Below are 20,468 nucleotides of genomic sequence, written 5' to 3' on the forward strand. Positions count from 1 at the left end.
GTGAGTTTGGTAGACTGGAGGTACGTTGAGTTATGGCGCCCTCACACATCGTGAGCTAAGAGTGAGTTTGGTAGACTGAAGGTACGTTGAGTTATGGCGCCCTCACACATCGTGAGCTAAGAGTGAGTTTGGTAGACTGAAGGTACGTTGAGTTATGGCACCCTCACACATCGTGAGCTAAGAGTGAGTTTGGTAGACCGTGAGGCATGACCGTAAGGTACGTTTGTGTTATGACGCCCTCACACATCTTGAGCTAAGACTCTGTAAGAGTGAGTTTGGTAGACTGAAGGTACGTTGAGTTATGGCGCCCTCACACATCATTAGCTGAGAGTTTGGTAGACTGTAAGGTACGTTTGTGTTATGGCGCCCTCACACATTGTTAGCTGAGAGTTTGGTAGACTGTAAGGTACGTTTGTGTTATGGCGCCCTCACACATTGTTAGCTGAGAGTTTGGTAGACTGTAAGGTACGTTTGTGTTATGGCGCCCTCACACATTGTTAGCTGAGAGTTTGGTAGACTGTAAGGTACGTTTGTGTTATGGCGCCCTCACACATTGTTAGCTGAGAGTTTGGGAGACTGTAAGGTACGTTGAGTTATGGCGCCCTCACACATCATTAGCTGAGAGTTTGGGAGACTGTAAGCATGGTAAGGTACGTTTGTGTTATGGCGCCCTCACACATCGTTAGCTGAGAGTTTGGTAGACTGTAAGGTATGTTGTGTTATGGCAACCTCACACTTTGTGAGCTAAGAGTGAGTTTGGTAGACTATTCCTTAAAGGTAGGTTGTGTCACGGCATCATCACACATCGGCCAAGGCCTTAGCCAGACTCTCGTTGTTAGGGACTTCACCTCTCGCTAGGGATATGAAGCCCCCAACAAAGAGAGTCTGGGTAACCAAGCCATAACTGATAGCAGAGCATGAATGTTGTATCTGTCATATCTTATATTAGAATATAATGTTGTATCATGGAGGTAGAAACACATGCATAAGTGTCTAGATGGTCCAAGTGAAAAACCTACACTTAGGGAGCCTTCATTAATTACAAGAGGGGGGGGGGGAGTAAGCAGGCTCGGGCTGTTGCATAATATGTGACCCTCCTCCGATTCCGTCATGCTAAAAAGTGGCCCTCTCTCAACGTTCTTTAAAGCATGACTCTCTCCACCTGAGTTTAAATGCTGTCAGAAATTGGAAATGACACAAGTCTAATTATTGGTAAGGTTTTAATCCCAAGGCTGCTGACTATGCTGAAAGCTCTCAATGATTAGATTGGCACACCAAGGTCATGACCTCCACAACATTATCACTAGTATCTTACCAAACTGTCCACATTTTACATCTGTGAGATCCACTCCTCTCCAACTCTCCACATTTTACATCTGTGAGATCCACTCCTCTCCTCACACCACAACTGACAATTCATTGGTAGACAATGGACCACATTTTAGACCAGGCAAAATAATTACTAATGTATAGTAAACACAAACCTAATTTTAGACCAAAGGGCTAGAAACCCCGCCCCCCCCCCCCAAAGGGCAGCACATATATGTACAGTGAAATGGGGTTTATACCACCCTCCCAATGGGGATTATACCCTTACACATTGAACACAATTGTCAGATTAATTTGTACACCACATTGACAATGGAAAGGTTTGAACAAAGACATCATAGTTATATTATTTCATTAACTTTATTTTTAATGTTGTAATATGACATAAAATAGAGAACATGTACTCCAGACGGTTGCCTCTAGAATACTGAGTCAAATTCAAAAAAAGGCTAAAATATGTTCACAGTCATTTATATTCAACAGCATGTAGTCATGGCAACAAAGAAATACATGGATAAAACAACTGGGTATAGAAGAATAAAGAGAAGTGATATGAATAACAGTGCCCTCTAAGTCAATTTGACATGCCATTGATGACAAGCGATATGAATAACAGCGCCCTCTAAGTCAATTTGATGTGCTATCGATGAGCATCCTCTAATTATCATTTACAAACAAACATGTACACAATAACATCTTTTTCAGTCAATTTGCAAATAGTACCCAAGAATGAAGCACATCAAAGATCAACCTGATCTTGTGTAGTGAATATGTCGTGATTTATTTATTTACCACTATATACTTCATTTATTGTCATTCATTTTTTGATTTGGTTATTTTGAGAATGTCTTCTTCTAACATCTGACACAATAGCATAGCATAGCATAGCATAGCATAGCATAGCATAGCATAGCATACAGTTCACATTCAAATCCCATGTGTTTTGAGTAATGAGAATGAGTCTCATACCGAAAGTTATGGGTACAGTACTTTAGAATGGTGTGTTTGAAATTTGAACATGAATTTCTATGCTATTGTGTCAGATGTAGGTACAAGCACAGACACTCAAATCAATATGTATTGTATGTATCTAATTTACATACATATTTTTTTAAAAATCATACACATTGATTCGAGTGCCTGTGGGTACAAGGCACTCATGGAACAACAAAAGAACAAACAACAATAAATGTAGTAAACAGAGGTAAATAACGACATTGCTCTGTATTCCTTTCATCAGATTTACATCAGATTGATATTAAAGATATTCCTTTGAGTATATTGATTAACAGTAAAAGAACTAATGACTATAACTCTGATGTAAATTGAACACCAACAATATCAAACTTAATAATTTAGAAATGTAAAATACAAATTACAACAGATAAGGCAAAACAAACACTGTGATGCAAAGGTTAGTACAGAGTTCTGTAGTTTTGACAGACTGGCTTTTGAGATGAAAGAACTCATTTAGGAAAGGATAGATAGAATAGTAGGACAGGAGGACTTAAAGAACATCACCAAGGAGGACTTATATGATGTATCAATACACAGTAGGTGAGTGTTTATATAAGGTATATCAGTAGGTCTTTGTATCAATACACAGTAGGTGAGTGTTTATATAAGGTATATCAGTAGGTCTTTGTATCAATACACAGTAGGTGAGTGTTTATATAAGGTATATCAGTAGGTCTTTGTATCAATACACAGTAGGTGAGTATTTATATAAGGTACATCAGTAGGTTTTTGTATCAATACACAGTAGGTGAGTGTTTATATAAGGTATATCAGTAGGTCTTCGTAGTAATTTTTGATGTGATACACACGTTCATAAAATATCCAAGATGTCTGCCTGAATCGTACAACTCTTCAAAACTCTATACTAACCTGTAATCACTAGTGACTCAAGAAAGGCATAGTTATTAAGACACCATTGGTCTAATAATACAGTGGAAAATGAAAGCCAACATTTCAAAAAGATTTAAAAGACAACACATTTAGAGATCAAAATTTATGATTTTGTCAGTCTTACTTTTGGGGACAAGGTTGAACATTCAACAAAGAAATTTGGGATATACAATGTGATTTTGATAAACTTTAAGTCAATATGGCCAATCAGAATGACTCTCATTACTTATATCACTATGGTTTAACCAATCAGAATGACTCTCACTAATTACATCACTATGGTTTAACCAATCAGAATGACTCTCATTACTTATATCACTATGATTTAACCAATCAGATTCATTCTACATATTACTAGTTTGTTAGTTTGCAGTTTGTTTCAGCCAACCCTCTTGGTCAATTTAACCACTTCAAGAGTTAGCATCATAGAGACTTTGACAAATATTTCATACACAGACACAAAATGCGTGTCTCTAAGGAGGTCATTGGTGAACTGTATTTTATTATCTCATATCACCGATGCCAAGTGAAAACAGGGTTCATACACTTAAAGCCAAGTGAAATTCTAGGATTTGCCACAAAATTTTCATCAGTTTTTCAGGAATGGTCAGATCAACTTTAGTCATTTTCCAGGAGTGTTGAACAGTTAAATACATGAAAAAAATGTTGCAAAACATTTTTAAAATGATTGAAACTTTATGACAGTAATGATAATTGCTGAGTCAATAAGTTTTCCAGGAATTTCTAGTTATTCATATTTTCCCAAGACTTTCCAGGGTCTTTAGAAATTCCAAGACTTTCCAGGGGTCCTTAGAAATTCCAAGACTTTCAAAGAGCGTATGAACCCTGGAAAATATCTCCATTTTCACATGCATTCTATGTCTGTTAAAGACCTTCATATTTTACAAAGTCAACTGCAAGTTACAATAAAAAGATAGTGTACACACTGCTAATACACATTTCCATAGGTCTCCTCTCAAATTCATTTGGGGTACGAGTGTCATGTTGTGGGGAGAGGTTGTCACAAGGGTGGGGGGAGGTAGGGTTTGTGACATTTGGAATAATGGGTGTTATGTTGGGGTAGTGGGTGTCACATGGGAGTAGTGGGTGTCATGTCAGGGTAGTTGGTGTCACACTAATTTTAGTGAGTGTCATGCCAGGTATACTGCATGTCATGTCAGAGGGGTAAAGGTGTCAAGTCACAGATACTAAGTATCATGTCATGTCATGTCATGTTATGTCATGTTAGGGGTAGTGATTGTCATTTCAGTGAAGAGAGGAGCCCTACTATAATGTGATTAGTTTATTGTGTACACTGTCTTAACCTCATCCTCCACCTCCTCCACCAAATCCACTTCGTCTTGAGGGTCGGAATGATGCACCACTACCCCCTCCTCCCATTAGAGGATTGTAATCTGAAAGAACAATAATAACACCATTGATGTCACAGTACAACAGACTTTACTGTCTGGGTTGATATACTATATGTATAGAAGAGAGGGACAGTTAGTTAAATGGTACATGTAGTTGGAATGGATTGATATACTATATGTATAGAAGAGAGAGAGTTAGTTAAGTGGTACATGTAGTTGGAATGGGTTGATATACTATATGTATAGAAGAGAGAGAGTTAGTTAAATGGTACATGTAGTTGGAATGGGTTGATATACTATATGTATAGAAGAGAGAGAGTTAGTTAAGTGGTACATGTAGTTGGAATGGGTTGATATACTATATGTATAGAAGAGAGAGAGTTAGTTAAGTGGTACATGTAGTTGGAATGGGTTGATATACTATATGTATAGAAGAGAGAGAGTTAGTTAAATGGTACATGTAGTTGGAATGGGTTGATATACTATATGTATAGAAGAGAGAGAGAGTTAGTTAAACAGTACATGTAGTTGGAATGGGTTGATATACTATATGTATAGAAGAGAGAGAGTTAGTTAAGTGGTACATGTAGTTGGAATGGGTTGATATACTATATGTATAAAAGAGAGACAGTTAGTTAAATGGTACATGTAGTTGGAATGGGTTGATATACTATATGTATAGAAGAGAGAGAGAGTTAGTTAAATGGTACATGTAGTTGGAATGGGTTGATATACTATATGTATAGAAGAGAGGGACAGTTAGTCAAGATGTTAATGTACACAATGCATTATTTACTTGACCTTTGACCTAAAGGCATGTCTGCTCAAATCACTATTGTAATCTCAGACCATAACACTCTGACATTGTTGATGAGATGAATGTGACAATTTGGGATTTGCTTCCAACAAATGTTTTGAACTTTGTGAGTAGAAATGTCATTAGTAACTAGAAATAAAACAGTGCTTGTGAAATAAATTGTCATGTTGCTGATTGTGAGTTACAAAAATTACCAACCGTTTTGTCGTAAAGTGGATTTGGGTTTCTTTTCTTGATTGGTTTTTGGAGGATCTGAATTCGAACTGGCACCATTTACCTGGAAATAAAACACAAGACTTATTAACCTAACTTTTTTTTACAGAAGAACACACATTAAAGTGACCACATGGCATTCTAACAAACCAGAGTTGTTACTTCTTCCATGACACCATTTGAGTGTACCAACATGTAACACTGATCGGCTACTATTTATAATTACACCTGACTTGTCACTGTCAATGAATGTCAATGTTTATATGACCATTCCCTTGAAGCAACAGTATTTTCTGACCAGATCAAGTGAGTCCAACTGACAGACATAGCATGAACAGCAAGCATTGTGAGATGGTGAAGGTCAAGAATGAACATTATATCACAACTTAGTTCTACCCTGTATAGCATTACCCCTTCCTGAAAAGAGTACAGGACACAACAAACATGTAACCCAGTAGTGGAATTATATCTATGACAAGTCAGTAGCTGAACCAGACAATAATATGAATACTAGTTCTGATAATAATGATAATCAGTACAATACTATTGCAGTGCCTGATATGGTTCTTGGAGTTGACAATTCCTATATGGAAGCCCCTATCAATGATAGCATAGTGACACAACCTACTGGTAGTGGTAGTAATGACAGAAATGGATAAATATCAACAGCACCTCAGTCAAAGTATGAAGAGATAGTTAGTGGTGTATTACAAAATGATAATAGACAAAATGGTGATGAAGATGGTCATGCTGGAAATCTTTATGAAATGGAACAACCTACTACTTTGATTCAACTCAATGGTAGAGATGGAGTACAAGTTCAAAGTGACATATCAGATATTAGTGAGGTTAGTGACCAGTCGTCAGAACCTAAGACAGAGCCTGTACCTCAACACAGAACAATTAGACCACCTAGTCATTTAATATACTCCCAAAATGTCTCCAGACCCAACTGGTAAGCTAAAGCAGATTATCTAAAGTCTTTAATGGAGTACTGTCATGATCAAGTATCAAAATTGTGTTGTGCAGTGATTGATGTAATTTCCAAATGTTATAGGAAACAACAGATGTATGTCCAAAGTGGGAGAGTGTGTAGCCATGATATATAGGGCGCCCTCACAGTTGGTTTATTTTATGCCTTTGTTTCTATTATTCATTTCTGCATTCCTATTTATGTTATCCACCTTTCTGTCCAACTGTATGAGTTCTTTGTAAGATTATAATTTCAGGGTGCAACGTGTCACTTTTCTGTTGGCAGTCACTCTTGTGTGTTGGTCTACAGTAGTTTCTCAGCAGTTGTTCCCTTTTAGTTAATTCTCAGACAACTATTGAGGTTAATATGAACAGTTCGATGTTGGCAGTTGCCCTGGCAGTTACCTTTTCCGAATCACACAAGTTCAGGGTTCATCATGGTCAATGTAGTGGTATTGATGAAGCTGTCGACCCTTGGATGTAACTACTCCTCGGGTTAAGTGGAAGACGTCGTCCAAATCAACACAACATAAAGTGAATGCTACAAACGTAATTTCCAATAGTTTATTTGTAGACCCTGTGAATGGTCTACAATGTACCTATGGTTTACTCAATTACCTGTATTCTGCTGTCACTGGGAACATTAATATAATTCTGCTGGAGTCAAACAAACCATCTTACTTCATAACGTATGTTATTAAAGAGAAATACTGAGTAAGACATTGTTGTAGAAGACTGTATTTAAACCACTCAGGAAATTGAAACTGCTGCCGTGTATTGTTATAATGTATAATAATAATTGTACAAGAGTGACAGGTTTATTCATTCTTAGTAAAACGTCTCGTCATTTTCCACTGTGTGGGACACTATTATATCATCAATTTGTTTGTGGAATCCAGTAATTCATTAAACTCTTGCCGTGTTGCTGTGTACTTGTAATTCATATTCTGTTGAACTTCATTGAAGATTTGTTGTACAACATATCAAATTGTTCCTGTTGTTTTAGTCACCGCGTCACTTACTTGTCACTGAAAGTTGCTTTATACATATCTTACAGTCTACCATCTTCTACCATTTTCAAGTACATTTAGGTATTCTGTTTAACTGATCTCTGAGTAGAAGGATTCCTCCTGGATTTACTCCAGTTAATTTATTCATCTTTGCAATTACCGTGATTTACGGCAGCCATTTACAGGAAATATTCAGAGAAACTACTCATTTACATTGTTTACAGTGAGTTTATGTTTCAGAGAAACTACTCATTTACATTGTTTACAGTGAGTTATGTTTCAGAGAAACTACTCATTTACATTGTTTGCAGTGAGTTTATGTTTCAGAGAAACTACTCATTTACATTGTTTACAGTGAGTTATGTTTCAGAGAAACTACTCATTTACATTGTTTACAGTGAGTTATGTTTCAGAGAAACTACTCATTTACATTGTTTGCAGTGAGTTTATGTTTCAGAGAAACTACTCATTTACATTGTTTACAGTGAGTTTATGTTTCAGAGAAACTACTCATTTACATTGTTTACAGTGAGTTTATGTTTCAGAGAAACTACTCATTTACATGTACATTGTTTACAGTGTGTTTATGTTTCAGAGAAACTACTCATTTACATTGTTTACAGTGAGTTTATGTTTCAGAGAAACTACTCATTTATATTGTTTACAGTGAGTTTATGTTTCAGAGAAACTACTCATTTACATTGTTTGCAGTGAGTTTATGTTTCAGAGAAACTATTCATTTATATTGTTTACAGTGAGTTTATGTTTCAGAGAAACTACTCATTTACATTGTTTACAGTGAGTTTATGTTTCAGAGAAACTGTTCATTTACATTGTTTACAGTGTGTTTATGTTTCAGAGAAACTACTCATTTACATTGTTTGCAGTGAGTTTATGTTTCAGAGAAACTACTCATTTACATTGTTTACAGTGAGTTTATGTTTCAGAGAAACTACTCATTTACATTGTTTACAGTGTGTTTATGTTTCAGAGAAACTACTCATTTACATTGTTTACAGTGAGTTTATGTTTCAGAGAAACTACTCATTTACATTGTTTACAGTGAGTTTATGTTTCAGAGAAACTACTCATTTACATTGTTTGCAGTGAGTTTATGTTTCAGAGAAACTACTCATTTACATTGTTTACAGTGAGTTTATGTTTCAGAGAAACTACTCATTTACATTGTTTACAGTGTGTTTATGTTTCAGAGAAACTACTCATTTACATTGTTTACAGTGAGTTTATGTTTCAGAGAAACTACTCATTTACATTGTTTACAGTGAGTTTATGTTTCAGAGAAACTACTCATTTACATTGTTTACAGTGAGTTTATGTTTCAGAGAAACTACTCATTTACATTGTTTACAGTGAGTTTATGTTTCAGAGAAACTACTCATTTACATTGTTTACAGTGAGTTTATGTTTCAGAGAAACTACTCATTTACATTGTTTACAGTGAGTTTATGTTTCAGAGAAACTACTCATTTACATTGTTTGCAGTGAGTTTATGTTTCAGAGAAACTACTCATTTACATTGTTTACAGTGAGTTTATGTTTCAGAGAAACTACTCATTTACATTGTTTACAGTGAGTTTATGTTTCAGAGAAACTACTCATTTACATTGTTTACAGTGAGTTTATGTTTCAGAGAAACTACTCATTTACATTGTTTGCAGTGAGTTTATGTTTCAGAGAAACTACTCATTTACATTGTTTACAGTGAGTTTATGTTTCAGAGAAACTACTCATTTACATTGTTTACAGTGAGTTTATGTTTCAGAGAAACTGTTCATTTACATTGTTTACAGTGTGTTTATGTTTCAGAGAAACTACTCATTTACATTGTTTGCAGTGAGTTTATGTTTCAGAGAAACTACTCATTTACATTGTTTGCAGTGAGTTTATGTTTCAGAGAAACTACTCATTTACATTGTTTACAGTGAGTTTATGTTTCAGAGAAACTACTCATTTACATTGTTTGCAGTGAGTTTATGTTTCAGAGAAACTACTCATTTACATTGTTTACAGTGAGTTTATGTTTCAGAGAAACTGCATTTACATTGTTTACAGTGTGTTTATGTTTCAGAGAAACTACTCCTTTACATTGTTTACAGTGAGTTTATGTTTCAGAGAAACTGTTCATTTACATTGTTTACAGTGTGTTTATGTTTCAGAGAAACTACTCATTTACATTGTTTACAGTGAGTTTATGTTTCAGAGAAACTACTCATTTACATTGTTTGCAGTGAGTTTATGTTTCAGAGAAACTGTTCATTTACATTGTTTACAGTGTGTTTATGTTTCAGAGAAACTACTCATTTACATGTACATTGTTTACAGTGAGTTTATGTTTCAGAGAAACTACTCATTTACATTGTTTGCAGTGAGTTTATGTTTCAGAGAAACTACTCATTTACATTGTTTGCAGTGAGTTTATGTTTCAGAGAAACTACTCATTTACATTGTTTACAGTGAGTTTATGTTTCAGAGAAACTACTCATTTACATTGTTTACAGTGAGTTTATGTTTCAGAGAAACTACTCATTTACATTGTTTACAGTGAGTTTATGTTTCAGAGAAACTACTCATTTACATTGTTTGCAGTGAGTTTATGTTTCAGAGAAACTACTCATTTACATTGTTTACAGTGAGTTTATGTTTCAGAGAAACTACTCATTTACATTGTTTACAGTGAGTTTATGTTTCAGAGAAACTGTTCATTTACATTGTTTACAGTGTGTTTATGTTTCAGAGAAACTACTCATTTACATTGTTTGCAGTGAGTTTATGTTTCAGAGAAACTACTCATTTACATTGTTTGCAGTGAGTTTATGTTTCAGAGAAACTACTCATTTACATTGTTTACAGTGAGTTTATGTTTCAGAGAAACTACTCATTTACATTGTTTGCAGTGAGTTTATGTTTCAGAGAAACTACTCATTTACATTGTTTACAGTGAGTTTATGTTTCAGAGAAACTGCATTTACATTGTTTACAGTGTGTTTATGTTTCAGAGAAACTACTCCTTTACATTGTTTACAGTGAGTTTATGTTTCAGAGAAACTGTTCATTTACATTGTTTACAGTGTGTTTATGTTTCAGAGAAACTACTCATTTACATTGTTTACAGTGAGTTTATGTTTCAGAGAAACTACTCATTCTCATTTACATTGTTTGCAGTGAGTTTATGTTTCAGAGAAACTGTTCATTTACATTGTTTACAGTGTGTTTATGTTTCAGAGAAACTACTCATTTACATGTACATTGTTTACAGTGAGTTTATGTTTCAGAGAAACTACTCATTTACATTGTTTGCAGTGAGTTTATGTTTCAGAGAAACTACTCATTTACATTGTTTGCAGTGAGTTTATGTTTCAGACAAACTACTCATTTACATTGTTTACAGTGAGTTTATGTTTCAGAGAAACTGCATTTACATTGTTTACAGTGAGTTTATGTTTCAGAGAAACTGTTCATTTACATTGTTTACAGTGAGTTTATGTTTCAGAGAAACTACTCATTTACATTGTTTACAGTGAGTTTATGTTTCAGAGAAACTACTCATTTACATTGTTTACAGTGAGTTTATGTTTCAGAGAAACTGTTCATTTACATTGTTTACAGTGTGTTTATGTTTCAGAGAAACTACTCATTTACATTGTTTGCAGTGAGTTTATGTTTCAGAGAAACTGTGCATTTACATCTTTTCATTGTAGTGAGCATACGTGGTAAAATTGACACAGAACTTTGACACTTCAACCTTCACTTTCCATTTCCAAGTCATACAATAATGTCAAATACTTACTTCTGGTTTATATTTTGATCTATATCCTTTGCCTTGGACGTGTCTTTCCCAATCTTCTATTTTCTCTTTCCTTTTCTCTTCTTCTTTCTTAAGAACACAGAAAATAATAATAATAACAGTAATGGACAATATAAGATTTAAGGTTTTAAGAGAACAAGTCATTGAGAATGACACAGTCCCCGCTATGATTGGGTTTTAAGGAACTGGCAGTTTATGTTGTCATTTTCTTGATATCACTGGTAACTGGTGTACTCAGTGATAACCTGTGTTGTTAATTAGAGGTAACAGTTGTACTGAGTGATAAAACTAACAATGTGTATATCAAAACATATCAGAAATTAAATACCTGACCTTTGACACACAAACCAGCTGGGACTGTAAATGACAAGGACACCTACCCTCTTTTTTTCTTCATCTGCTACTCTAGCCCTTTCATCATGTTCTTCCTGCATTCTTTGTCTTGCTCTCATCATGGCATCTTGTCTGGCTGCAACAGTACTGGCATCTGTACATGTATACACATTTATGAATAGTATTTATTTCAAGGGATTATGTTTGTGTATATGGCTACATGAAAAGGAAATGACTGGGTGCAATTCCCAGCACAAAAAAAGAAAACAAAAAGAATTGTTTCATATCGAAAATATTAAATTCAGTGATAGTTAAATTTTAACTTAACTATAGTAACAACACTTTTAGAATTTTAGGTCTGATGACATGGCGGAGAGTGTAGTATACACAGGGAACCTTGCACATCCAAGCACTAGGCTATGCACATCCTAGTGCTAGGAAGAAGAGCACAACTATGTACCAGCTATGTGCCTCAAAGCCCCTTTACATGGTATATTTTTCTTCAGCCCTAGTACTGGTTGTGACAAATATGCCTGTTGCATGGATGTGAAATACCGCCTCTGTGCCATGACTGTTTTGCACATCCCAGTATCATATATGTGTACTGCTACATGTATGGGGGAATAATACCCTGTAGTAACCCTTTTGTTCATATCTGACTAGCATTGCTCACATAGCTGGTACATGGCTGTGGGAAATACCTGTGTTACAGCTACATGTATGCTAACATAGCTGGTGCATGACTGTGGGGAAAAAAGCTCTTGTACATGGATGTTATAAAAATCTATGCTGCATTGCTATTTTTCACATCCATATTACATTGATGTTGGCATACCAGTTACATATCTGTCAAATCTAGGTATGTTACAACTAGTGTGTTGGCCAGAGCTGTTAAAGGGATATTGTACACATACCTGGAACAACCCCCGTGGTTTCACTGAGCTGATACAGCTATGTGCACAACCCTGCCTTAGGTATGTGAATGTTACAGGGGTGTGCAAGGTTCCCTGTGTAAGCGTATGATTAATTTGATAAAATACTCTGAACCAATAGTGTGTTAAAGTTTACTTTGTTGCAATAAAGATTAGTCTAGTCCAATCCTCACCATCATGTACTTGTATAGTCAAATGGACTTCTCTACAATTCTGTTTTTACCACCCCAACAACGTTAATTGAGTTAATTGAGTATTGATATAAATGTGATGACGTTATCACAAATGGAGGTTGAGTTTGTAGTAAACTGAATGAAGTAACCTATTACAATCACCTGTCAGTGTGTGATGGATTAGCACTGACATGCAAGATTTACATAGACTTTCAGTAGAATTTGTCTGTTTACTATATGCAGAGAGAGAGAGAGAGAGAGAGAGAGAGAGAGAGAGAGAGAGAGAGAGAGAGAGAGAGAGAGAGAGAGAGAGAGAGAGAGAGAGAGAGAGAGAGAGAGAGAGAGAGAGAGAGAGAGAGAGAGAGAGAGAGAGAGAGAGAGAGAGAGAGAGAGAGAGAGAGAGAGAGAGAGAGAGAGAGAGAGAGAGAGAGAGAGAGAGAGAGAGAGAGAGAGAGAGAGAGAGAGAGAGAGGGGGGGAAAGAGGGAGAGAGAGAGAGAGATTGTAGAAAGCGAAATAACTACATGTATGCTATTGGAGTATTGATATAAATGTGATGATGTTATCACAAATGGAGGTTGAGTTTGTAGTAAACTGAATGAAGTAACCTATTACAATCACCTGTCAGTGTGTGATGGATTAGCACTGACATGCAAGATTTACATAGACTTTCAGTAGAATTTGTCTGTTTACTATATGCAGAGAGAGAGAGAGAGAGAGAGAGAGAGAGAGAGAGAGAGAGAGAGAGAGAGAGAGAGAGAGAGAGAGAGAGAGAGAGAGAGAGAGAGAGAGAGAGAGAGAGAGAGAGAGAGAGAGAGAGAGAGAGAGAGAGAGAGAGAGAGAGAGAGAGAGAGAGAGAGAGAGAGAGAGAGAGAGAGAGAGAGAGAGAGAGAGAGAGAGAGAGAGAGAGGGGGGGGGGAAGAGGGAGAGGGAGAGAGATTGTAGAAAGCGAAATAACTACATTGAGAGTAATTAGACTAGAATACAAAGTTATTCCCAATATTTTATTTTCCGACTGAATGAATAAAAATATCGAGATATAATATAATTATAATTATACCATCACCAGTAGTATAAAAACAAACTGGGTAAAGTAATGGTAATTATGAGCATTTTGACTCAGCAGAACCAATGATGTAGACACATGTTGTCATGACATAGATGTGCGTTGTCATGACATAGACGTGCGTTGTCGGGACGAGGAACGACCAGAATGTATATTCCATATTTTTGTTGACCTTGGCTTGTGTATGGCATAATCCCACATACATGTAGCAATGGTCAAAGAATAATATCTCACACCTGATAGGCAATTTTCTTTCTTACATTCACCTGCAGTTCGTACAGTATGCATAAAAAATTTCCAGACTTGTGTAAGATATTTCATTTTAGCCCACTGGGAAGTTGCTATGGGTCTAGACAGGTAATAGTACATATAATTGCCATATAGTTCAAACATGTAGTACATGTATCAACATACAACAGTTGAACTAAAAAGATAATTGGACTCAGTGAAGCAAGGTTATATTTCATGATTCTAAGTCCACATAAAGGGGAATATTACTCCTGGATATAACTTGGGTATTTTCATAAATTTTGGAGAGTCATTTCATGATTCCACCTCACGTAATTATTGCTTAGTTGCTAAGAAACACAAATTTGAAGCATTTTTTCACCCCTATTGTTCTTTTAGTCTTGCAGATATGCATCATGGGTATTACAATATAGTCTTGCAGCTTTGCATCATGGGTATTACAATATAGTTTTGCAGCTTTGCATCATGGGTATTACAATATAGTCTTGCAGCTTTGCATCGTGGGTATTACAATATAGTCTTGTAGCTTTGCATCGTGGGTATTACAATATAGTTGTACACTGAATATTCCTGACCATTATGTGAAGGAAGTAAGCTGTTATGAGTCATGAATATTCAGTGTATATCTAATGAATACTCATGTCTTCTAAGACCCATCATGTAATGGTGTATCAATAGAGGAGAAATAGAATTTCAGTTTGGTGTTTCTTGGCAACTGAACGAAACTTATGTGATGTGAACCTGTAAATAACTCTCCAGAACCCAACGGGTACTAAAACACTTTAATTTCCAGGACTAGTATTTACCTTTAAAAGCTCTACTCACTATCTAATTAAACTTTCACCTGTCTCCTCCTTACCATAGGTATTTGTGTAATAACGTTCTTCTCTCTTCTTTTGCAATTTCTGCAGTTTCGGTTCCAATTTATTCTTCAAAAACATCAATGCTATGACAGCAAATAGAATATACCATCCATACTGAGATAAGATGACAGTCACTGTCAAGATATAAAATACGTATGTCTTCAATGAAAAAAAAGTTGTTTCATTTCATTACAAAATGTGAATGTCAAAATAATTTCTTGATTTCTAAGACTAGACTTTGCACTAGACTCCCTACAGTGTCATTGCTAGCAGAAAGGGTTGTTTTGTATGTACAGACTACCTACAGTGTCATTGCTAGTAGAAAGAGTTGTTTTGTATGTACAGACTCCATACAGTGTCATTGCTAGCAGAAAGAGTTGTTTTGTATGTACAGACTACCTACAGTGTCATTGCTAGTAGAAAGAGTTGTTTTGTATGTACAGACTCCATACAGTGTCATTGCTAGTAGAAAGGGTTGTTTTGTATGTACAGACTCCATACAGTGTCATTGCTAGCAGAAAGAGTTGTTTTGTATGTACAGACTACCTACAGTGTCATTGCTAGTAGAAAGAGTTGTTTTGTATGTACAGACTACCTACAGTGTCATTGCTAGCAGAAAGGGTTGTTTTGTATGTACAGACTACCTACAGTGTCATTGCTAGCAGAAAGGGTTGTTTTGTATGTACAGGTTCCCTACAGTGTCATTGCTAGCAGAAAGTGTTGTTTTGTATGTACAGACTACCTACAGTGTCATTGCTAGTAGAAAGAGTTGTTTTGTATGTACAGACTACCTACAGTGTCATTGCTAGTAGAAAGAGTTGTTTTGTATGTACAGACTACCTACAGTGTCATTGCTAGTAGAAAGAGTTGTTTTATATGCACAGACTACCTACAGTGTCATTGCTAGCAGAAAGGGTTGTTTTGTATGTACAGACTACCTACAATGTCATTGCTAGCAGAGTTGTTTTGTATGTACAGACTACCTACAGTGTCATTGCTAGTAGAAAGAGTTGTTTTGTATGTACAGACTACCTACAGTGTCATTGCTAGTAGAAAGAGTTGCTTTGTATGTACAGACTCCCTACATTGTCATTGCTAGTAGAAAGGGTTGTTTTGTATGTACAGACTACCTACAGTGTCATTGCTAGCAGAAAGGGTTGTTTTGTATGTACAGACTACCTACAGTCTCATTGCTAGCAGAAAGGGTTGTTTTGTATGTACAGACTACCTACAGTGTCATTGCTAGTAGAAAGAGTTGTTTTGTATGTACAGACTACCTACAGTGTCATTGCTAGCAGAAAGGGTTGTTTTGTATGTACAGACTACCTACAGTGTCATTGCTAGCAGAAAGGGTTGTTTTGTATGTACAGACTACCTACAGTGTCATTGCTAGTAGAAAGAGTTGTTTTGTATGTACAGACTACCTACAGTGTCATTGCTAGTAGAAAGGGTTGTTTTGTATGTACAGACTACCTACAGTGTCATTGCTAGTAGAAAGAGTTGTTTTGTATGTAGAGACTCCCTACAGTGTCATTGCTAGTAGAAAGAGTTGTTTTGTATGTACAGACTACCTACAGTGTCATTGCTAGCAGAAAGGGTTGTTTTGTATGTACAGACTACCTACAGTGTCATTGCTAGCAGAAAGAGTTGTTTTGTATGTACAGACTACCTACAGTGTCATTGCTAGCAGAAAGGGTTGTTTTGTATGTACAGACTACCTACAGTGTCATGGCTAGCAGAAAGGGTTGTTTTGTATGTACAGACTACCTACAGTGTCATTGCTAGCAGAAAGGGTTGTTTTGTATGTACAGACTACCTACAGTGTCATTGCTAGCAGAAAGAGTTGTTTTGTATGTACAGACTACCTACAGTGTCATTGCTAGTAGAAAGGGTTGTTTTGTATGTACAGACTACCTACAGTGTCATTGCTAGTAGAAAGAGTTGTTTTGTATGTACAGACTACCTACAGTGTCATTGCTAGTAGAAAGAGTTGTTTTGTATGTACAGACTACCTACAGTGTCATTGCTAGTAGAAAGAGTTGTTTTGTATGTACAGACTACCTACAGTCTCATTGCTAGTAGAAAGGGTTGTTTTGTATGTACAGACTACCTACAGTCTCATTGCTAGTAGAAAGGGTTGTTTTGTATGTACAGACTACCTACAGTGTCATTGCTAGCAGAGAGAGTTGTTTTGTATGTACAGACTACCTACAGTGTCATTGCTAGTAGAAAGAGTTGTTTTGTATGTACAGACTACCTACAGTGTCATTGCTAGCAGAAAGGGTTGTTTTGTATGTACAGACTACCTACAGTGTCATTGCTAGTAGAAAGAGTTGTTTTGTATGTACAGACTACCTACAGTGTCATTGCTAGTAGAAAGAGTTGTTTTGTATGTACAGACTACCTACAGTGTCATTGCTAGCAGAAAGGGTTGTTTTGTATGTACAGACTACCTACAGTGTCATTGCTAGCAGAGAGAGTTGTTTTGTATGTACAGACTACCTACAGTGTCATTGCTAGCAGAAAGAGTTGTTTTGTATGTACAGACTACCTACAGTGTCATTGCTAGCAGAAAGAGTTGTTTTGTATGTACAGACTACCTACATTGTCATTGCTAGTAGAAAGGGTTGTTTTGTATGTACAGACTCCCTACAGTCTCATTGCTAGTAGAAAGAGTTGTTTTGTATGTACAGACTACCTACAGTGTCATTGCTAGTAGAAAGAGTTGTTTTGTATGTACAGACTACCTACAGTGTCATTGCTAGCAGAGAGAGTTGTTTTGTATGTACAGACTACCTACAGTGTCATTGCTAGTAGAAAGAGTTGTTTTGTATGTACAGACTACCTACAGTCTCATTGCTAGTAGAAAGAGTTGTTTTGTATGTACAGACTACCTACAGTGTCATTGCTAGTAGAAAGAGTTGTTTTGTATGTACAGACTACCTACAGTGTCATTGCTAGTAGAAAGAGTTGCTTTGTATGTACAGACTCCCTACATTGTCATTGCTAGCAGAAAGAGTTGTTTTGTATGTACAGACTACCTACAGTGTCATTGCTAGCAGAAAGAGTTGTTTTATATGTACAGACTACCTACAGTGTCATTGCTAGTAGAAAGGGTTGTTTTGTATGTACAGACTACCTACAGTGTCATTGCTAGTAGAAAGGGTTGTTTTGTATGTACAGACTACCTACAGTCTCATTGCTAGTAGAAAGGGTTGTTTTGTATGTACAGACTACCTACAGTGTCATTGCTAGCAGAAAGAGTTGTTTTGTATGTACAGGTTCCCTACAGTGTCATTGCTAGTAGAAAGAGTTGTTTTATATGTACAGACTACCTACAGTGTCATTGCTAGCAGAAAGGGTTGTTTTGTATGTACAGACTACCTACAGTGTCATTGCTAGTAGAAAGGGTTGTTTTGTATGTACAGACTACCTACAGTCTCATTGCTAGTAGAAAGGGAACTGGATATTTGTTTGTGAACATGAACTTCTACATGTATGTAAAATGGCCATAAAACTATTCTTATCGAATGATGGAATGTAATACAAGTCTCTCTACTTCCAACATACTGTGCCAAGTGTTATTAATTCAATGTACATGTAGAACTTCAACTTCTAAGAAAGTATCTTATTTATTTATTTATTTAGGATTACTATTAAAGTCATGGGCCTAGTTCAGACTAGGATTACTATTAAAGTCATGGGCCTAGTTCAGACTAGGATTACTATTAAAGTCATGGGCCTAGTTTAGACTAGGATTAATATTAAAGTCATCGTGGGTCTACAAGTACATGTAGTTAAGACTAGGGTTATCATTTTGATGTGCCAACTATTTGCCATATGGAATAAAATTGTTTTTGAAGAAAGCAGTGTAGTGAATTATTATGACACCACTCGTAAGATAACACCTACATTTGTATAAATGCAAGAACCTGGCAGTGATTAATGGGCTTTTAATTTTACATGTACATTTGTTGTATTTTATATGTCATATGTGCATGCTGGGATCGGCTTTTGTGCTATTTGGTTACATGTACATGAACCTGTAATACGGAGTATTTGTAATACATCATCGCATCATGTACATGTATTGTTTTAGTTTTGGTTTTTAGTTTACTCTTAAGATACATGACACTATCATGGAGGTAGGACTAAGGAAGGACAGTGATTCTACATGGGACTCCACAGGGTGTACCGACAGGCACTTGTTTCCCAAGATCTGTATCAGAATATGATTGGCAAATAATACATGAAAGGGGTACAATAACACAGGTTTCTAGAGTTGAAATTGGGACGAAGTGAATCGCAATCTTGCAAACCTACCCTGTCAGTGTCAGGCTAACTGTGTGTGTGTGTCTCCGTGCGTATTTGTGATATATATATATATATATATATATATATATATATATATATATATATATATATATATATATATATATATATAAACTTGTACATTTGTACAGTGGCGTCATAGACCCTCGGGTCTATGATGTAGTACAGTACGTGATGTACATAGTCCGCCGATGTAAACAAATCACACATCACGTTCCGACGGTTCGTATCCATAACTCTGACGATCATAGAAATCTATCGAGTCAATAAAAATAACGTAAAGCTATTAATTTAGGGTCTAGAAAGTCTTGTGATCTAAAAAATTCGTCTTTTCAGATTGAACAAATCCATAATTAAGAAACTTCACAGAAATTCTGTCCAGTGTTGACGATGACTTAGCACGTTTACAAACACACACTTCTGCTGACATACCTAAATTCGCTCCTTCCTTCACTACTTCCGGTGTTTCGTTTTCTGGAGGAGGTGGAACAATGTCCTCCTGAGGTGCATCCATGTCCATATTTATGGATCTAAACTCAGTGGTCTTAGATCTAAATCAACAACACATGAAAACAGCTGAAATCATAGACGCTGCTTTCGATTGATTTACTTCCGGCTTCCTTGAATACGCTGACGTGTCGTAATTTCTCGTGACCTGGTGCGAGATCTCGTTTGAAAGGGTCATCGTTATATGTGGAAGCAATCTAGCTTTGGCAAGTAACAACAAACTTCATGTTTATTCAAAAATTAAGTCAACTTTTCAACGTGAAAAATATTTATCTGTTGTTAGAAACACTTTTGATAGAATAGCTGTTACAAAATTATGGATTTCAAACCATAATATTGCCAATTGAAACTGGCCGTTACAAGAACCGTTGAAACGAAACAGAGATTATGCACCTTGTGTAGTTCGAGTATTGGAGATGAATTTCACTGTGCATAACTGTGTAAAAATGAAAAAAATTCAGAAGATAAGAGATGAATACTTGGACATTTTATTTAGTTTATAGTCGCAGTTACTTAAATTTGATAATCACATTTTTTCATTTGTAAATGATACTATAGCAAGTGTCA

The 20,468-nt window shown here is 36.0% G+C and overlaps 1 protein-coding gene across 1 annotated transcript; it reads right to left on the reverse strand.

The window, feature by feature from the left end:
• Window positions 1-1,693: 1,693 nt before the first annotated feature.
• LOC144439723 (selenoprotein S-like) lies at window positions 1,694-20,009 on the reverse strand. Its single transcript, XM_078128957.1, has 6 exons — window positions 19,827-20,009; window positions 15,059-15,196; window positions 11,829-11,935; window positions 11,431-11,517; window positions 5,626-5,704; window positions 1,694-4,652 (listed from the first exon to the last, which is right to left on the reverse strand). The coding sequence occupies exons 1-6, from the start codon at window positions 19,912-19,914 to the stop codon at window positions 4,564-4,566; spliced, it is 588 nt and encodes a 195-aa protein (XP_077985083.1). The 5' UTR covers window positions 19,915-20,009; the 3' UTR covers window positions 1,694-4,563.
• Between the last annotated feature and the right edge of the window lie 459 nt (window positions 20,010-20,468).

The sequence above is a fragment of the Glandiceps talaboti genome, chromosome 9 (assembly GCF_964340395.1).
Source record: "Glandiceps talaboti chromosome 9, keGlaTala1.1, whole genome shotgun sequence".
Taxonomy (NCBI): domain Eukaryota; kingdom Metazoa; phylum Hemichordata; class Enteropneusta; family Spengelidae; genus Glandiceps; species Glandiceps talaboti.